This window comes from Daucus carota, chromosome 1 (genome assembly GCF_001625215.2).
Source record: "Daucus carota subsp. sativus chromosome 1, DH1 v3.0, whole genome shotgun sequence".
Classification (NCBI taxonomy): domain Eukaryota; kingdom Viridiplantae; phylum Streptophyta; class Magnoliopsida; order Apiales; family Apiaceae; genus Daucus; species Daucus carota.
In genome coordinates this window covers 5,516,595-5,538,611 of record NC_030381.2, presented here as the reverse complement: position 1 = coordinate 5,538,611, position 22,017 = coordinate 5,516,595, and the positions used below count along the sequence as shown (strand labels likewise).

General features: G+C 33.0%; 1 protein-coding gene across 1 annotated transcript; it reads right to left on the bottom strand.

The window, feature by feature from the left end:
- Positions 1-1,391: 1,391 nt before the first annotated feature.
- On the bottom strand, positions 1,392-21,301 carry LOC108203711 (vacuolar protein sorting-associated protein 54, chloroplastic). The gene is made up of 19 exons (XM_017372829.2): positions 20,377-21,301; positions 18,246-18,308; positions 17,684-17,763; positions 16,989-17,115; positions 15,115-15,189; positions 14,067-14,223; positions 13,475-13,563; positions 12,295-12,551; positions 10,673-10,844; positions 10,477-10,560; positions 9,973-10,367; positions 7,136-7,289; positions 6,575-6,656; positions 5,139-5,218; positions 4,861-5,022; positions 4,166-4,233; positions 2,764-2,844; positions 2,423-2,660; positions 1,392-1,647 (listed from the first exon to the last, which is right to left on the bottom strand). The coding sequence occupies exons 1-18, from the start codon at positions 21,142-21,144 to the stop codon at positions 2,522-2,524; spliced, it is 3,033 nt and encodes a 1,010-aa protein (XP_017228318.2). The 5' UTR covers positions 21,145-21,301; the 3' UTR covers positions 1,392-1,647; positions 2,423-2,521.
- Positions 21,302-22,017: the final 716 nt, after the last annotated feature.

The window sequence follows — 22,017 nt, the reverse complement described above, 5'->3', positions numbered from 1 at the left end:
ACTTAATTTGTAAAGCATTTTGATTATATATCTTATTAAATTATTTATTATAACAGCTTCAATAAATTTCTGTTAGTTCAAATTTGATAATATTACTTGTCTAGGACTATCAGAAATTACAAGATGTGAATGGTTATGATTTGTTCGATAATTTTCTTTGTAACACAAAAATTTGATAGTTTTCTTTAATTAAGATTTGTCGATAGATTTTAAGATTAAATAGTTGGTTGTATGTAAGTAAAATACATGTGCAATTGTTGAATGTGTATCATGTGCGATCATTGAAAGTGTGATCATAAAACAATCATGTGTTCCATAGATTTTTAACTCTATAAAAACCGCAGAGATGTTTTTTTATTAGAAAACAATCATCACACATGGTCGTCACCCCTTTTTCGTGAAAACTCTCAAACTTATATTAAGAAATTTATAATAGTATGCATGTTTTATTTACAATGAATAATTAAAATAATTACTCTCTTGATTTAAAATTTAAATAATTATATGAAATTTGGTAAATCTTATAAAATATGTAGATGTAATTATTACCTTGCACATTAAAATAAATTTTGAAATGTTTTAATACTACAAATGTGTTAAAATTATAATGCTAATAACATCTAATTGGTATCACTTTTTAATTAGCTAAATTATTGAAATATATTTTAAAACAACAATCTTGCAAAACATATTTAATTACTAACGGATTGAAAAATTGTTACATACATTAACTTATTAATTGATGAAAAATTAATAGTATATCATAGTTAATTTCTAATCAGTGAAATGATTTATATGATCCAACTTTGTATATCTCAAGTAACTACTCCGAGTTTACAAAAAAAGTGGTTAAAATTGGGTAAATATATTTAATTTATGTCTTTTTGTCATTGAATATATAAATACTGAATCTAATTATAAATAAGTTATTATTATAATCATTTACGAAATTGAAGGTTTATGATTATAAAATAAATGATATGATTGTATATTTTGGGATATAATTATATATTTGTTGATGTAAATTTGAAAATAATATATCAAGACAACTGTAATTTAGTTGCTCAATACTAACGATTGCTTTATTAGTACTCCCTCTATTTTTTAATATACGACGTTTAACTTTTTGACACACATTTTTAAGTGCTTTGACCGGATAGTTAAAAACATTTTTTTCCAAATTTTCTTTTTCTGAATAAAAATATGAAATCAAAATTTTAATTCACATAAAAAATCAATTAAAAATAATAATTTTTACTACCCGGTCAACCCACCTAAAGTTACGTGCCCAAGTCAAAAGTGTGGGGGAATATTTTCTAATAGAAGGGGACTCGCTTACATGCCTACTTTTCAAGGTGTCAACTAATATTGAAAATAAACACAACACCTCATTGATGAATTTAAGGCACTTTTAAAGAATGATAAGGTTTGAGCTACTTCTGAGAATAAAAAAGAACAATAGGCAAAGTTTAAAAAGATCACCAGAATTGTTCTTTCCAAAACAAATTATACTAGGCCTAGATGTGCTATAAAACTACAATCACAAGAACTATATATTGAGGACCCAATTTCCGCTTTTGGTGTATGCCTACAGGACTGCCGCCAAAGAAATCATAAATGAGTCCCTCGTTTGAACAAACTGAACACCTGAAATAGTATAGATGGTAACCGGTAAATATCTCATATTCACAAACTTTGCGAAAGCACATGCTTTCGCAAAGTTTCTCTTCAAGGCATCCTTTAAAATTACATCCAATAAGTAGATAAATAGCACAAGCTAAACACTAATTAGTATTACTACTCCCTCCGTCTAAGATTAATAGTCACTTCGACTTTTTGCAAGTATTATTAAGATTCATAGAAAAGATAGCTCCATAAATTATTTTTCAAAATTTCTTTCTTTAAATAAAAGTTTACTATTAGTTTGTTTCAAAAAAAGAAAATTTTAAAAAGAAATAAGTAAGTTATACTTTTTTACACCTTAAAATACGTGCAAAAAGTCAAAATGACAGAGGGAGTGGATGATAAATAAAGAGCATGCAATAAGCACATTAAGAATTTATCACGACCTACGAATTTCCAGAATTAATTCTAGTTAAGTAGTTACAGATCAATATTATCTGTCAGAGGTTCTCCAGTATAGTTAAAGTTAATTTCAGCAGTAACTCATGCCAGTCCTTACCAACACACAACAGCTCTGTTAAGGAAATAAGGACCAAACTTTCTGCTTACACGAGTACTTGTCCTGGATAATATATACATAACACCAGTACTTTCTAAAGCAAAATTAGCTTCTCTGTCCTTTTTAGTTTTCTCTTGTTTCATATTTAGATTTGTTCTTCTCATTATCCATAATGTAAAAAAGCACATTTTGGCAATTAACAATCACACAAACTATGCTAAAAATATAATAGCTCCGTACCTTCATGACATGCTAAAGCCTGCTTCTCCAATAGTAATACATCTCTGTGAAAAATGATTAGTCAGAGATATTAACCAGTGTACAGCTATACATTAAATTCTATTGACCATCTTCGCCACCAAATCTTTGTACAACAAATTCATCAAGCATTCCCCAGTTTGGAGTCTCAGAATTATTCAGATCATCAGAAGGCAGTGATCTAATGCATCCAAGAACGTGCTGAAGATCACAGTACATCCTGGCACGGAAAGCAGCACACAAACCAGAGAATGACATAACTTAATAATGATACTTGCAACTTCAAAACAAGTGAAAAAGTAAGTAAGCAACAGATAGTGTACCTATTTTTGGCTTGAGATGTGCTAATCTCTAATCTAGAACATGCTTCAGAAATTTCAGTGTGGAAGATTACAACCACTTGCCTGCATATGAAACACCACAGGCCAATCTCTTACAGCAAACTTTTCTATTTCAAACTTAAAAATCTGTATGCAGCAACAAAGGAAAAACTGCTACAAATGCCACTTAGCAACGAAGATCAATATTTACTTATTTTAAATTTTGGCCATCATCAGTAACTTCATATAAATTTTGGTTTTTTTCTTGTTTCTCCCCTAGAGTTGAGATAAATATTGTAGTGACTTTTACATGATGAAACACAATAATTTGGCATCTTTTACAAGTCTGTGGCTTGGAAGAAGAAATAGCAGTAATAAAAATTAGTATGGGTATTGAATATTAATTAAAGTGCTAAAATACTCACAAAGTTGCAGTAGAGGCATATAGACTTAAAGCTATTGAGACCATTAGCGAGCAACTTCTATCTCTATTTCTCTGTAATTCCGACCCATGAAATACCTTAAGGCAGACTCCTGCTATCAGCCTACTACGTAATTCTGACTATATTTTTCTTCTGAACAATACTAAAAGATAAGCTGGGTATATAACATGATACACTAGAAAATATATACATAAACAAACATGATGGATTGGTTGTCAGATTTCACTGGAGTATTGACTCTAACAATCGTTGATTAACTAAAGCTCTTTGAACAATTTTTAAGTGGACAGATCCCTAAAATATCTATCTGATAATAGTCAGTACGAAGAGTTCTAATTTCTGCAGAAGAAAAGCCAACACAGAACATATGGTCAATAATTCTAGACTTGACAACCGAAATATGTACTATCCCAATATGTAGTGATTCTGATAATGTCAGGAATAGTGTCGTTTCACTGTAGTCGCAGTAGTAGAGTTCTATTAATGCTTCAGTCTTGTAATTTCAATTGATGCAATGACATGAAAAGCAAAGTCATTTACAGCAAACTTCTCTTTCTCTCTTTATAAGTGATTCTATCTTTCTCTCTCCAGGTTTCTTACACTCTTAACTCACTTTCAGCTCAATCTCTCCATTTCTCTCTCCTTTCTCTTCCTTTTCTCTTAATCTCTTTGAATCTATCTCTTATCTCCGCTATACTCTGTTACTTTACTGCTTATTCGCTACTAACTATCATTTAAGACCTTGAAAACACCAAAAATATACACAAAAAACTCTTACAGGACCTTGAGATCATGACAGTTAACTAGCTCAAATCGACGAATGGACTCATTCACAAGTCAAATTATCTTAGAATATAAGTCCAATTACTTTGTAAATTCGATTTATTTTAAAACAGAGGATCCTTCCCGTTAAGCACACATGAATACATGATCACATGATAATGTATATTTCGTAGCATTACCGAAATATGGCTTGAACATCCGCATCATGCAAAGTTCGTGAAAGGACACGTTGAAGATAGCCAACTTCCTGCAAATATTCCATGAAGTTCACGTATTAGGAAATAATAAACAGGTAAAGCAGCAATTATACAATGACAAGTTGCAACATAGAGAAAAAGCTACAGCCCAAGTAAGCTTTTTTATCTAACTCAATAAAACAGATGTTTATAATAAGGACATATCAGCTGTATTTATTATCCATCAACTTCGGTCTCCATTAAAAAAAAGAGCAGAACATGCAAATTATTTTAATATTATACCATAACAATGAGCCTGGATTTCATTTCAGGAAAGATGTTTGTATACGTGTAGCAACCAGGGTTTTACGGGATACTTTACAACACAATAAAGTCATCGCCATGACTATATTGTATTCAACTTTAACAAAAGGAGGATATTCTGAAAAAAAAAAAATTCACTTAATCTGGCATATTTAATTTTCAAAGAATAAAATAAATCATTGGAGCCACCAATACTGATGACATAATCAAAACCATTCCCATCTTTTTATATGGAAAAGGAAGTTTTAGTGGAACAAAGAAAATAAAATTCTCAAATTGTCAAACTGTACAGAGGTAAGCAAAGACTCTGGCTAAGGATTGACAAGGAAATGCATGACAGAATCCACAAATTACAAAGTTGATATAGCAGTCACCTTTGTAACGGACCGAGCAAAATTACTTGGCTGTGGATCAGTATCTTCCGTTCTGTTCCAACTGTCAACAATTTGTGGCAGACCACGGAGATGATATAACAACCTTTCTCTCATTATTTGTACAAGCTTCTTATGTATCTCATCTCGATGACCCTTATAATCCTATAAAGAAAAATATGCTAAATAAATTTAACCAAAATTCTAAAGTCAGCATGTAATTTTAAGGCTGACGCATAATATTTCTTTAAAAAGAGTTGCAACTGCTCTGACAAACTTACATGCTCTACACGGTCTATCTCTTTCAGTAGTAATGGCTGTCGTGTCTCAGGCACTTTGTAGAACAAAATCCTCCTGATTTCTTGGATTTATACACAACAATAAGGCAAAAGTATCTGATCAGAAAGTGATGGACCACTACATTGTTCAAAGTACCAAACTAGAAAAGTATACACACTACACTTCAAGAATCCTCTACATTACAAGTTTGATGAGAATGTAAATTTCCTCTCTAGATATACAAATACTAGCATAGCACCAGAAGTCCAACATATTTTCTAACAAACAAATAATCGGATGAACTTTCTCAAACTACTATATCATCTGAACTTCTTATTTCAAAGCTCATAATCATTGATTAATTGATTAGAAGAAAGGTGGGGGAGCCAACCAGCAGACATACCTAACATGGATTAAATACACTAATGGATGTATTAAAGTTGGTTGTTAATAATTGGGGCCAACTGTATAAAAAATAAGACAGACCTGGTCAATCCCTTCTCAAAAAATGTGGCAACAAGCTCCTGCTTTTTACCGTTGCCAACAAGAGATTGGATAACTTTAACAAAGAGACCCACAAACTCATGACTTCACAGCGCTGGAGGACTAAAAGGATGTTACAGGATTTATAATGATTATTATCATTGACACACGTTAATGTATTAACTCCGATACTTCTATACTAAACTCTACTCAGAAAGTCAGTGGTCTGTGGACTTGAACCAGTAACACGTATAAGCCCAGATACAATATCCAACCGCTGAAAGAGGAGGCATTGTTTTCCATTGAAAACATCAACATAGTCGGTCACTAGCCAAATATTCTCTCTCTGCTTCCCCAGCCTACTTTTCTTGACTTCTGGTTTGGTGATTATGATGAAATAAACAACTTATGCTGATAAATCAGTCCAAACTTATCAACTTTTGGTGCAGATTATCACTTTTCTATTAACTAAAATCATTCTCAGTGCAAGTCCTAGCACCAGTCCTAGTCCTTCCCAATCTTTGGTGTGGATTATCAGTTTATATTACAAAACTTAAACTCAAATGAAACACTGTACAGGCTTGTGATACTCTCAGAAATCTGTAGTTCTAGCAAGTAGTTCTAGGAGCACCGTTTTAATCCCTTCTCATAGTAACTTAAGATTTTGAATGCAGAAAACCATCAACTCAAGCACTGGCCAGCTCTTTTGGTAGTCACGGACGGGTATTCCACATGTAAGCACATATACAGAATCCTGTACAAGTGCGCATATGGTACATGCTGAATTTACATATAAAAGAAAATACCTGCCTATTAGAACAAATAGGAAACAATCTATTAGTCAGTAAGAGCACTGATGATCGTTATAAAAAGCTAGGAATAACATAGTCCAACTCACCAAATAATACTCCACCAAACAAATAATAAAATTCTTGAGAATTAATACATCACCTACCAGGTATAATGGCATAAGTAAAGCTGATAACCTGACTCGCTAGAGCCAAGTGTTTGGAATTAATAGACCTTAAACCAGATACCTGCAAAACCAAAAACATCCAATAAATCCAAAGCGGAGCATTGATTGCAATTAACACTTAAAAAATAATTAAAATGGTAGAAAACAACACAGTGCCTCTTTAAATTAATATATTACCAGGTAGAAAGATCCAACGGATATATACAAAGTACTATATTTTCAAATATGTAAGATTGTTATAGTCAGTCACTTCAAAAGAATCACATAATTTACAATCTTGCTTAATCACTAAAACCTGCTTCTGAAAGGAGATTACACGTAACGCATACAAAAAACACATATTCCAATGAGCAACATTAAAAAGGGACCAGTAGATGAAAGACAAAACAATTGCCTGAAAATTGATGTCATCAATGAGTCTATCTAAAAGATAAATAACAGAACAAACATGTTCAAATGATATCATTTTCTAACAGCTATCATAGCCCTTAAAATATGTTATTATTAAGCACGACTCACAAGGCAAATAACCAATCTTACCTGCATGGCTCCAGCACCAAGGACAAGTTGGCAAGTCCTTGTGTTAAAGAATTTTAAAAGCTCGACAACACGTAGCACAACTTCAGAAGACAATGCAGGCAAAGAATTATTTGTATCAATGTACTCTGACAGCATCTTCAGCACGAATAAGCCACTGAAAGAAAAAGAAAAATAAAAGGAAGTCATACCTTCCAGATTACCACGTAAAATAATATCACATTTGAGGTGGTGAAATGATGCTTCCACGTATACTTGTCAAGGCACAACCCAGGCATAAATTAATATTATAGGGAGAATTATATCCCGCCTTGCTTTTAATTGTGACGCCTGGTCAACTCTGGGTGCTCAAAAGTGTTGACCAGGTGTCCATTGATTTAATTAGGCATCATGGTTGTCAGCGGTACGTAGAGTCATGTTGACAGAGATCCGGTTGAGCGACTAGGGTCTAGGGGTTGACTATGCAACAAATAATAATAATAATAATAATAATAATAATAATAATAATAATAATAATAATAATAATAATAATAATAATAATAATAATAATAATAATAATAATAATAATAATAATAATAAGACAATAATTACATATATATTTTTATATACTTGGTTTCTCACAACAAAAGTTCCAATTCCCATATATATTATTTACTGAATAGATATATCAAGTTCAAACAACCATTTATCAATACATAAATATATCCGTTATACACTCACTATACATACATACAGTTTTAATCAAGCCTACTCTCATCACGCATCTATACTCTTTATCAATAAGTGATACCCTCTTTCAGTGGGACACGCGATACAAACCAAAATTTAATTATCATAATTTATTTATTTTTATTTACTCATAATATTAATAAACTATTAGATCTCCAACCAGACCAAAATTTATTTACTTTTATTTCTTTATAATATTAATCAAAATATTAAAACTACTACCAATCCTGCTAAAATTGTTCAAAGAACTCTATACTACTTATTACTAATAATAATAATAATTTATGTACTCTTTATAAATAACTGAAACCCATTAAAATGCACCTAGTATCAACCACAAACGCAACTTAAAAAAAACTGTTGAAATTATATTTAATTGCATAATAAGTTGCAACCGGTTGCAAAGGTCGCAAAGATGAGTGCCCCTGCAGGGCCCGGTATTAATTTCACAAAAGTAACCAAAAAAGAAAATCAACTAAAAACAAACCAGAAGACAGAAGTTGCATTTAGTTGCATTAAGTTGAAAGGGTTTTCTCAAATATTTCTAGAAGATGGTAAAATTGCAAATAAACTTACAAAGAACAGTATTTTTGATAAATACCCTATCATCTATTCTCTTTATTAATATCTTTATTACTTACCCAAAACATTTTTTCAGTTCCATTACTAAAATACAAAATACCAAAATTTGGTAATTAACAGTATTTAATTATTTATTTTTATTTTCTTCATTAGTAAATAAAATTCCATTAGAAATTTAAGAAATACAATTAATCTATACTTTTTAAATAAATTAAATCAATTCAATTGTCACCTAAAGTACTAAATTTTAGTTAATACTTTGTTTTATGATACTATAGGTTATGGTAATATAAATGTTTGATATATCCACAATTTAATTTTTAAGTTCACCCTTTTAACTTTATATTCATTAAAATTTTATACTGCACTAACCTACACGGCTATTCCTGTTATGTTAACTTAAATATTACTCCATCCGTCCCACTTTGATCATCCCTTTTACTTTCTGGCACGCATTTTGAGGCTCCTATAAAGTATAGTTCCATAATATTTTTTTTAAATTTTTTAACTGGATAAAAGCTTGGCATTTAAACTTCTATTCAAAAAATAAATAAAATTAAAAAAACATTATGAAACTATACTTTATAGGAGCCTCAAAATGCATGCAAATAGTGAACGTAAACTTGATGGGAGAGAGGGAGTATAGTTTTATAATGTTTATTCAAAAAAAATATTGAATAAAAATACAAAAACTGAACTTGTATTGAGAAAAAAAGTAAAAAAAAAAATTAATTCAAAAAAATACCTCCGCTTTAAGGTCCTGTTTGGCATTGCTGTTGCAGACAGCAACAGCACCTTTTTGCTAAAAAGCAGGTGAAAATTGTTTGATAAATCTAAAAGCAGCTTTTAGCTAAAAAGCTGCAAAAATCAGCTCCTCCCATGCATTTGAAAAAAGTTGTTTTTTAGCTTTTGCGGGAAGCTGTCACAGATTTCACAATCAAACCTCACCAAAAACATTTTTTTTATATATTATAACTCAAAATAAGCAAATATCAAAACAATTACCAAACAATTATCTGATTTCTACAACAAAGCACGGAAAGCACAACAATTTTTAACAGCACTCTTAAACAACCCTAAGTCTTATCTCTAACTTTTAAGTACATTCTGATTAATTACACGAACACAGTTTTAAGCTTAAAGCCAGAAATAACTTTAGGCCACTAATTTATATTATTCCCAAACAGGCTTCTCGTCTAGAAGGTTCACTGCGCCTTGGCTTGCCTATATAAGTATGGTTCTGGATACATAATTTAAATGGACTGGATTGATAGTCAGATCACATTGATCCACACATTAAAATGGTTTGCATCTCCAGAAACAAGAGACTGGAGACATAGGGAATTAGGATTAGCAGTATTTTGCTTTAAAGGCAAGTTTAGCAATTATCAGATTAATCGGGACTAAAATTATTAAAGACAAGAGCATGTGCTTTCAGAGGAAACATAGGCAGCTAAAAAACGTCATATAATTAAAATAAAGGAACATTTGAGAATTTAATGTTAATAGGAGCAATGGCAAAAACTTACCAGTTTACCATGTGATAGTGAACACCTCTAAAAGAAATCGTCCGAGTAGCACCGTTTCTTTGGGCTGATAATCTTACATCACTGCTATTACTGTCTGTTGGTCTAGTTGAGGATGAAAGAGTTATTTGTGTTGTCATATCTGGAGATACTTCGATAGAGTCAGTCCTGTCAATGGGCTTAACAGAATCTGCTACTTGGCTGTCTGCCATTACAGAAACACTATTGCTAGAGACTGATTCATTTTTGCCTCCTGCAAGACTATTATATGTATCATCCGCATTTCCGTCATCAACAGGCTCCTCAATATACAGTGAAGCCGCGATTCTTTGGAATTCATCATGAACATCTGCCTCCACCCACGTCTCCTGGTCAAGTACTGCTTTTATTTTATCCATCTACAAAACCAAAAGAAGTTGTTTAACTAGCTAATATAAATTGGCTGTTCTTCCAAGAATAGAACATTATTACATTCTATCTCATTAAAAAAAATAACAGAAAACTAACTCGATAATTATGATGAAAATCCACAAAGGCTTTGGTCTGTGATTGCATTGTTCCACGAATGCTATAAGCCGACCTTCCACCAATCTGTTGTGTTAGCATAATATGAAAAGAACAAGCAATATAGAGAAAGAAATTTTTAGTGGAATGCGGAAAGAAAGAAATAAACACACAAGTACTGCTAATGAACAAAAGATACCATCTCCGTTGCAGTAATAAAATCCTGAGTGAGCTTGTGAATACTTAAAAACTCTTGCAACCTCAACTTGGAATGAAGAACTGCACGAACACCAAGGATCTTGGCCCATTTTGCATGTCCCACATCACAAGCAGCAAAGACAGCTTCCATGTTTTCTCTCAAAACATCGGCTCTGAGGAGAAACACGAACGATAAAGTTATACAAATATTGGAAATTCACCAAGTATGTGGAGTTTTATTATGGAAATGGATTTCCAAGCATATTAAGATCAATATTAATTATTCTGCTTTAACGACATAAACCATTCTCATATTCATATCCAAGAAATGATAAGAACTAAGCAGACAATTGTTCGACAAGGCCCCTTAAATTTATCACTTCACACTCTGTTGGACCATAAAGGGGTCCAATACTCCGCTCCTCAAACTATCCATTTTCTTAGTCAAGGTCCAAAAGGGGACTTCAGATAAAACCGAGGCAATGCACCACAGGGGAGGTAGATTTTGTGATTCTAGACATTTGAGGTAACACCAATCGTTCATGCGAAGTATCACCTAGCCTAGCAAAATATTAAAGTTCACCATCAGTGTAAGCCGTAAGGCTATAGTTTAAGGCTATAGTTCAATGGAAATTTTTAATACACGTTGGCCAAAGCCTAGGACTAAATTAGTGACGTAATCTATTAATATTAATGACCTAATCCACTATCTGAGAATGACCACCTAGAAACTAAAGTCTGAAGATGAAAAATAGATTAACTAGACACCTAGTCATTTTTCAAGGTCTGACAGAGTAAAGATAGTATAGAGATGAAGGCATATCCACAAATAGCAACTAATTAGCTACCATATACTTCACTAGATAACTGAACATAATTGAAAGAAAATGAACATTTCTGATTTCATATGATTCTCCTATTTTAATCAAAAACATTAATCGCCGCAAATGGAGAGAATTTGTGATTAAACTTTTCAAACCAATGAAATCACTGCAGAAAAACAGAAACATACAGGACAAGTTTAAACAAATAATGACATAACAAAAACTTGCCTTCTGATGTTATACACTGCATTACTTTGTTCAGATAGTTATTCAGTAACTACAACTACAATGTAGTTGATTAGCTACCTCCATACTTTAGACATAAGAGGACCAAAATGATTGAACAATATTGAAAATTGCCTAAACTGGCTGCCCTTCTAGGTCTTCAACAAACTTTGATCCAGCCTAATTTAAAATATAATGACAGTTAAGTAACCAACTTCCAGAATAAAGAGTGCTTAGGACAGACGAAGTGATTGTTTAGTTAGCATACAAATACCCGGAAAGTTGAAGTTCCTGTGAAGTGACTATTATTAAGGTTGTTTGCTTAGTATATACAAGGGAAGTAGAACTTTCCGGGAAGTATGAGTTCCCACCTGACAGAGAGTGCCCAAATTCATACTTCCTGGATGTACAAGTTTTACGGCAACCAAATATGCTATGCTACTTAACTGTATGAAGAAAATTAATATCAACCACAACTTCGACAGAATGTTAACTTCTATAGTGACTTAGTGAGCCTATAAACACAAAAAATGACAACTGAAAAGTATACATTCAGTTACTGAGAACACATTACCGGAAATTTCTTGATATATTTAATGGATAATTTGCATCATTTCCCCTCCCTTGGTTTGAAGGAGACATTGCAGTATTTCTGTGAAGAGAATAGGAGAGGAAGGGAGAAACTTGAGCATCAGTTTCTTGAGATGCTTCTGAAGTTGCAGTACCGACAGCAATTGCAGCAGCAACTGAGTCAGCAGCATAGTGACCATCGAGATTGCACATAATACATTCAATGACTTTTTTCACTTCATCAGCCCGCACCAAGTGTGCCTGCAATCACTAAAAGAAAAAAATCATGTTACTTCATACCATGAGACTGACAGTAGCTAGAGATGCTAACAAGATTTTAGCTTACATATAACCAAATCATGCATTACTAGATTGTTCAGGTGTAACCAGTAATGAAGAAAAAAGGGATACGACCCAAAAAATATGCCAGCTCTTATGATGCACACCAAGATGCAGACCTAATATGGGGACAATAGAAAAAATTCATAAGGGGGGAGGGGGAGCCCTAAGGATGCATATGAACTCAATGCTTCTCTTGTTTCATTACCTCAATCCCAGTCACACAGCAGCACACAAATCTAAGATGAAGAGAGTAGAAGAAGAACGATTCCTAATATACATTTAATTTCAATGCCTTTTTTGTCTTCCTTCATCACCTCAAAAGCCCATATGCTCCCTACCTAATCTGGTGGACTAATTCAGTACCACATAATATACCACCACTTAGACATCCACTTCAAGTGGGTTACAATCACAATCTTTGAGGCCCTAGTCCGTAGTCCGGATTTAGGATTTAGACTGTACCAACATCATCTAAAAGTCACTTGCGGTTTATTAACTTTCGACAGTATACTTTCCAGTCAAGAGACTAGGCTAAATTTATTTTAAGACGACACTTAAGAATTCCATTGAAGAATACAAGGTTCACAAATCACATAACTACTATATTTTAACGTGCAATCCTACTTAGTAATCACTCTCTCACATTCATCACTGTCCCTCTTAGACCAAATTAGTATCATGCCCCACCCTTCTCACTGCTAGTCAAACTACAACTTCTAATCAATCTACCACGGGAAGAGAAACTTGTGCGATTAATTAACAAACATGATACCGGATACAAATATCAAATAAATTATTAAAGATAGACTATCAAATAAGGGAAGAAGTAGAATATACATTACCCATACAATCCGAAATAAAGTCCGCAAAAGCTGAACAAAGTTGTCTGATGACAAGGTTTTAAGCTTACTTGCGAGTGATGAGCCCCCGCCTAGCCAAGATGACATACATACAAAATATCATGCAACAAATCATTTGTTAACATGACAGTAATAAATCATTATAAGAATACTTCCACTGTTCCAAAAAAGTTTAGAAGCACAAAATGATGTCCCCAAAAAATGTCCAACCCATTCAAAATTATGGGTGTACTTGTAAGAGTTACTAGCTCTCCTAAGATCTCAAGGTGTTAGGACGTAAGAAAAGGAGGGCTTCATTGGATTATATAATATTTTAACAGTCCCTCTCCCTCGAAAGCCCATTTTTGGGTCGAGAGTGGATAACTACGAGCCAATTGTTGGAGCAACTTTCACCCACGATGTCCAAATTAAATTATTAAGAATATTGGGGATAGGAAATCAAACTCGATAAAGGCTTCATTGGATCATATCTGTGTGTGTGTGTCTTAATTTTAATCAAGACAACCTTTTGAGAAGAAAGAAAGAGCAAGCAGAAACTATATGCAACTATAAAATATACTTCAGGCTAACACACCATCTGCATCCGCAACTCTTTCCCCTTGATTATAAACCAAGTCTGATTGTCTACAAAGAAGAACTGGAAGAAGTTCTACAACCACCGCCTTGATTGCAGATTTCATCTCAGCAGTAAGTGTTTCACGGTAAAATCTCAATACACTTGGGAGTTTCGCCTGCAAAGAATCAAATATATGAAAATTTCCAAAAAAGAACTTATCAAAGCAGGTCAAACAGATATCTCAAAAAAAAAAAATTACGAAGCAGAGATACAGATTTAGCAGCAGGAGTGAACAATTATAGGATCATAGGACCAATTTTCAGGACAGGTAAAAATAGAATTAAACTTGACAAAGGTTTTTGCTTAAACTAGATTCCAGCTGGTCAGGAGGAAGCCCTTCTATCTAAGTAACAATTATCGGATCAAAATATAAGGTAAGCCTTCTAACAGAAAGGGATGGAAGGAAGATTTACAAAAAATCGTGCACAACCAAAGTATGCTACATGCAATATTTGGCCCAGAGAGTGTGAGCAGGGAGGGGGAGTCCCTTCACTCATTAATGTTAGACAGCCTTGAATCTGAATATGTCATATAGGCCTCCCTGGCCTAATACATCGTTGATCATATTGGGTTCAGTTTTTCGTCGAGGTTTATCAATGGGCCCACTTTGTATGTGTCCAGTAGAGTAGCGTTTCGTCTAGGTTTATCAATGGGCCTACTTTGTATGTGTCCAGTAGAGTAGCGTGTAAACCTCTAAAACTATATACCCTACCTGTGTGCTACAACATACTCTAATCTGAATTCCACAAGATCAATAAAAATATATCTTCTGCCAGCGGATGTAGCTAACACTTTGTTAGTGAACCACGTTCAATCTTTGCGTTTTGATCTTCGTTGATTTTGTTTTAGTCTTTTTCACTCCCAATTAACAGATTATTTTTAGGATTTTTCAACTAAAATTTCAACACTACCAGCATGATGCCTTTCACTGTATATTAATACCACATAATAAAATTTTGGCCACATAACTAACGTTCAAAATGTGAAAGCTACAGATTATACTTACAGTTCGAAGCAATCCAATAATAGGAGGAAGTAGCTGTTCTCGAATATTAGAGTCTTCTACTTTATCAGTTTCAACCTGCATCATGTTAGCTCCATAAGTTACATTGGCAGCTCCATCTGCAAACCTGTTAATTGTCCACAGACTGACCTATTTTTTCTATGACTCTAAGGAGGCTTGAACCCTCTACCACATGAAAATCAAGATTGAGGCCCTCGATGCCAAAGCCAAGGCTTACTAATCGAAAGTATAATAGCAGCTATCACTTACAATAGTAAAAAATCATTCGGGATTTTGTTAGTAGAGATTTATAACAGTCATCCTTACATAATCTTAATATTCCCATAAATTCACTCATAAAATTTGTAAGCTTTCATTTGGCTTCGATGTCGAAACTTTACAAACACCGACAACGAGAAGATAGTTTAAAAAGAAACTGTAACAACATTCATAACTATAGAAAGAATCACCCGTTTATACAATATTAATCACTATTTTATGCAGTAAAAAGCATCAAAATTTCTTTTCATAATTGAGAAAATATACGATCAATTAGTTGTAGGAGGTCCGTGATGGTAGCAAGTGACGAGATTAGGTGCGTGGTGGTGGTAAATAGTCACTAGTAATGGCAGATTATGGTGGCAAGCGGCGATAGGACAATCGTGGTCGATGACAATAGTAGAAGGGGTTGATGATGATGCCAAGAGCTTTGTTTTAGAATATTTTGTTCAATGTGATTTAGAATTTGTTTCTAGTTTCTATTCTAACTTTATTTCTAGTGGAGCAAGACCCTATATACATAATATATATATATATATATATATATATATAGGTCAAGTTCTATGGAGACCGCTATTTTATTGGAGATCGTGGAGATCATGTATGTTCTGCGAGAAAAACATTACAAAATGTATCATCTTATAAAACATATGCTAGGAAGACCACACTTCATTAAATATCTTCATTAAATATCTTGAAAATTATGTAAGTTTTGCAAGCAAAATATAGCAAAACATATTGTTCTGCAAAACATGTTTTGCAAGTTACAAAACATGTTCTACTCATAGAACATACATGATTTATATGTTTTTCAATAAAGTAGTAATCCTTTATATAATATGCTTAGTGAAAGAATGCATTTTGTACATTTTAATTGAAAAAACTTATATGATCTCCACGGTCTCCGATGAAACAGTGGTCTCTATACAACTTTTACATTATATATATATATATATATATATATATATATATATACATATATATATATATATATATTTGCAGGATAAAAACTAACTTGGTAATGGGAACAATGGTGATCATTTCTCAATAACTGAAGTTTTGTCAAGAGGATCTGATAATTTCAGTAAAGACATAGAACTTGTAAACCCAAACAAATTTATCGGCCCATGACACTTTGAACTAAAGCATATTGCAAATACCGACACCACCATTGAAGATCAATGTGAAAAAGTGGGAGACCTTGATTTTTTAGTCTTAAAGATACATTAATAAGGGTTTTCAAGGTTTATATAAAAATTGTGATTTCCTTTGTACACATTAGCTTATCAATTTTACTACTGAAATATCAAAATATTCTCTTAATTATGGGTTTAATGTGTGATCTACTATCAGTTGTCATGATTGGAAAATCTTCAGGGCAGAGAACTTTCCACAGTTAATCCACTTTAAACTCATTTTTTTCGCCTGACAAAAAAAAAACTTATTTTTTCGTGTTTTAAAAATATTAAATATGTTTTGTCCAAATTATGTTGTCCAGCATCATGTGGTTAAAAACCACAAGACTAAGATATAAACAAAGAAACTAGCGGTTAAACTCATTTTAAAGTAATAAGTACTGACAGAACAGTATAACTCACTATGCTTATCTCATCATCATCTCCATTTGTAAGCGATGCTGCCCTTTCTTTTGCTTGCAATAATATTACAGAATCTGCATCTCGAGTATCTTGAATGGATGTACGCATAAATTCTGCTGAAAGAATGCTACAAGAATGTATTGATAAGTCACCGGATCGATCAGCAAACCAGTATATGTTTATACAATTTTTACTTTTAAGAAGATACACATAAGCCTAGGAAAAAAACATAGGTCCTGCATAAGTAGATATTTAACTTGTCAGATTCTTGCATAAGCTTTGGTACTGCAATTACCGGTTTATGCTGGCATTAGTTGGAGCTATCTTAAATTATTAAATTGTTTCTTTCACTGGTATGCAGTAGCAGTGTGGTACTGGACAGATATTTTAAATGTAACTTACCCCTTCAGATCAGATATCAATTTCTTTGAAATATTATAGGGAACTGGCAACCGTCAACACCATCTACTAAAAAGCTAGAATCTTATTATTTGCTGCGGTGCACCACATTTAACAAATAAATTGGTAGGGAGCTGGCAGCAACATTTTTAAAATAAAAAATTAAGATTTTAGAGCAAGACTATAAGCACGGAATATATATATATATATAATGCCACGATTTGAAATTAATGAGATAAAGAATATCAATAATAAACCAATAAGAATAGTAAATTGAGAAGCATGAATTAAGTAACCTGTTTATCGAATTGACTGCACCATTTACATGATCCCTAAGGTGACGAAAACAGTGCAGACCAGTCAGCTCGTCCCCATCCTACAAACATGATAGGGGATAATACAGGTTCTATACTTTAATGTTTTACATCAATCTAAAGTCCCAATTTCAGGATTGCATTAGTAATTAGTACATTCAATTTGGATAACTAGTAATAGAATGATATCCTTGGGATTAGGGAATGAGTTAAATGCAAACTGTGGCCATGCTGCCTTAGTTTCCTCTCATCTTCATTTTGATCATTATGGTTTAAGTTTCATAAATAAGATGCCCATAATTATATATTGACTTGCAAAGTGGTGGCTACCATCAATTCTCTATAATGGCACCAACAGAAAACAAGTGTCGAGATTTTCAATAAAGAAAAAATTGTAGAAGATCAAAAATTTTATATAGTTGAAAGACTAAAAATGCTTCATCGTGTGGTCCCCTAAAATCAGAGAAAACTAGAGCATCACATGGCAGTCTAATATAGAAATCTCTGTACAGAAGCAATACAAAAGATTCTTGTTAGCAAGTACCAATAATTGCCGCAAATCATCAGTGATGTCCAAAGCTCCAGCACAATCTGCTGATGCAACCAGCTGCACACAAGTATACCATACAAATACCATATTTGCTTAGACCACATCAGTTTTAAGTTTGAACCCAGAATTAACAGGGGCAACAGAAACGAAAAATTTTGCTCTTTTATAAACAAATCCAATAATTAACACAGCATCATCGTTAAGACGTAGTCATCTTTCTCTCAATGACTTAATGTTTAAGAGTAAAAAAGAGAAGCTTGTTATGCAGGACGACCGTTATAAAGGTTTAAGAACCTAAAAGTTAAGCATGTTGCCTTTCCAAATCTTCAATTGCACAAAATGTTACAAACAAATTTATTTTTTGCTATCATCAAAGCTACGAATCATGTGACTGTGCAAAAACAAATCACAGGACCTATTCAGGGTTGTCAGTTTCATTGAAAGCCTTATATTAATATAAGAGGTTGATGCTCTTAAGTACGTATTCACCTAAGTGAGTACTGGGGATGTTTAATGTGAATGCAGGGGGATATTTATGCAATTTAAGGGATAAGATCAAATAATTACAAAACTAACATTAATTTGTAATACATACTTAGGGGTGTATTCAATTAGGATTTTAAAGGATTTTTTTTCATTCATGAAATCTGAGGGTATTCAATTAGGATTGTTTAAAATCCATTAAAATTTTGGGGTATTCGATTGGGATTTTAAATTATGCTAAAAAATCTGGTGGTATCCAATTAAGATTTTAAATTATGCTTAAAAATACAATAGTATTCAATTGGGATTGTTTAAAATCCATTAAAATCTGATGGTATTCAAATGCTGATGGATTTTTTTGGATTTCATAAAATGATGAATTTTGTGGGATTTCTCGGTGTATTTTAAGTTTTTTGAAATCCCACCAAAATCCATGAGATTTTGAAGCATTGCGTTTAAATCCTAAAAAATCTATATCAATTTTAATCTACATATTAATAATTTTAGTCGATAAACACAATTTTTTAATCTAAAAAATCTACATATTAATAATTTTAATCTATAAACACAATTTTTTAATACATCTAATTTTTAATCTGAGTACTTACCGAGTACTCCCTATTAACCCGAGTACTCAGTTACTCGGTAGGGTCACTGGGTCAAACCGAATTCCGATTTTTAAAACACCAGGTAGAACATTACATGTTTATTTAATTTTTTAAAAAAGGATTAATAATACTATATTGGCGGTGGTCAGTTGGTGGCCTAGGATTTAAGAGAAGGCCTCTTGTGGCCAATTTTGTTTCATTGTTCTGCTTGGCCAACAATATGTCTTTCTTACACTAAACAATAATTTCCTAGACACAATCAAATTCTAAATGCAAGTTTCTTAACATCCTGGTCCAAAAGATAATCACCAAGATAACTAACATAACAATATAATTATAGTATAAATCAACTATCAGATTTCTGAACCCTGTAGATTGTTTGGAAATAGTCTCTTGAACCTCCAATGGGGTTGGCTAAAATAGTTCCTTAATATCCTGGTCCAAAAGATAATCACCAAGATAACTAACATAACAATATAATTATACAAGAAATCAACTATCAGATTTCCGAACCCTGTAGATTGTTTGGAAATAGTCTCTTGAACCTCCAATGGGGTTGGCTAAAATAATAGAAATTACTGATTATGTAAAATTTCCTGAACATGTAAGACATTCTGCTTCGATGGTATTGGATATACTGATTGGCTATATTTTAAAAATGGTATGTTATTATTATCTTAGATTGTTATAAATAAAATATATTAATTGAATATAATAACACATGATGCGGAATCTTCTTGCATGTTTCTAAACGTTCGACAAATATAGTCAACCTCAAGACGTTGGTTAAATTATATAAAGGATATGCCCCGTTAGAGTTAGGTTTTTTTACATAATCTCAATATTTTTTTTATTTATAGTATGTATTCGTTATTTTTAGCTAAGGGTCTATTGGGTTGGAGATGCTCTTAGGACTTTATATTGCAAGTTTTATTAGTAAAGTAACCAATTCATAAGATTTTTGATAAATTCACGGTTGTATTAGCCATTTATTCATTGCCCTAAATCCATCACCGAAAGATAAAGTAACTAACCAATTTAAGAGCAGATAGAGCATGATTAACATTCATAATCAACCGCAACTTTTGCTGCAAGACCAACATATTACTTTTATTCGAACTAAGCTCCTGAACCTGTCTCGCCAAATCAACCAAATCAGAATCCAAAACCCAAATTGTCTCCTTCAATTCCCTAATCCTACTAGACCCTTCCACAATCCTCGAATTCAACCCTTCCAACTGCCCCTGCGCCTCGAAAAATGAATTGGACCGCAACGCAATCTCCTTAACTAAATGCACCTCCACCACATCCAAATACTGCGACAACTTCTCCTGCAACACCAAATTCTCCCCCACACTCGAAAACGGGCACGCGGCACGAAAAGTCCCCCCATCCTCCAACTCAAAATCCTCCTTAAAATACAATGCAGGCACTTCTCGTAAACACGCCACCAACGCCTCCCCCTGGCCGCCACTCCGGTCCAATTCCACACCATCCTCCTCACTACCATGCTTCCTTATATCCTCAAATCTATTGAATTGTTCACAAATGGAAGAAACGTAGGGCTTAAAGTCGGGTCGGGTGAGTTCGGACCCGGGTCGGGTCGTGTTAACAGCGAGAAAATCGGGCGGGGAGACGGCGGGGGACGAGAACCAGGCGGTCCACGTGGCGTCGGTGGGGTTGTTGAGAATGGCGGAGAGGCTTTGTGTAGAAGCATCGGAGATTGATTTAGAGAGTGGGGATGATGTGAATGATTTTCTGGGGCTTCTTTTCAGGTCTAGTGAGTATCTCCCCAGTTCCATTATTATTTTTAATAATCTCAGCAAGCAATGTGTGTGTGTTTCGGTGTGTTTTTGTATGATGATTTGGATCTAAAACATTAAGAATCGAGCTGGGGGATGAATATGGTTAATTTTGGAAATTATTAGTAATATTTATTGTTTGATTGGGTTCGATCTTGGAACCTTACCTCACAACTGCAATTCAAAAAAAATCAAATTTTCGGAGAACCATCTCTAGAGCACGTAATTATTTATTTTATTAAAATAAACTCGACATTTAATTAATATAAAAGAGGGAGGGTATGTCCATTAATTTTTGATTCAATTTTGAACTTTCAACTTCGAAATCTAAACAAAAATTTGGATAATAATTTAAATTAAATAAGTTTAATTTTGCAAGCTGTAATTATTATTTTTTTTTATAATTCATAATATTTAATAAATCATGATATGAAAACACAATAACTTTCCCGTGTGAGGTGGAACAATTAACTAAATTTGTGTTTCAAGGGTCGTTATTCGCATATACTTGAGCTACAAATTGACTGCACTTTTCTTGCATATTCTTTTTTGCTAATTGTCGCAGAGGTATCAGAGCTCAACTCCGCACCAACATTTTTGTTGGCACTTTTTTTTGCATATTCATCATATATACAACGTATGAATTTTATTTTTTTTGATGGCCAAAACGCATGAATACTACACCAGAGGCATGATCATGAATAAATTATTTGTGCGTTATATTTATGAGTTTTAATTATTTAATTAATTGAAATTTAGAGGAAATCACACCGCTAATAGGATCAATGTGTAGTATTAACTTTTATAAATCGAAAAGTTGTCGGAAGATATTAGAGCAAACTTTAGATATTACAGCAAAAGAACATACAAAGA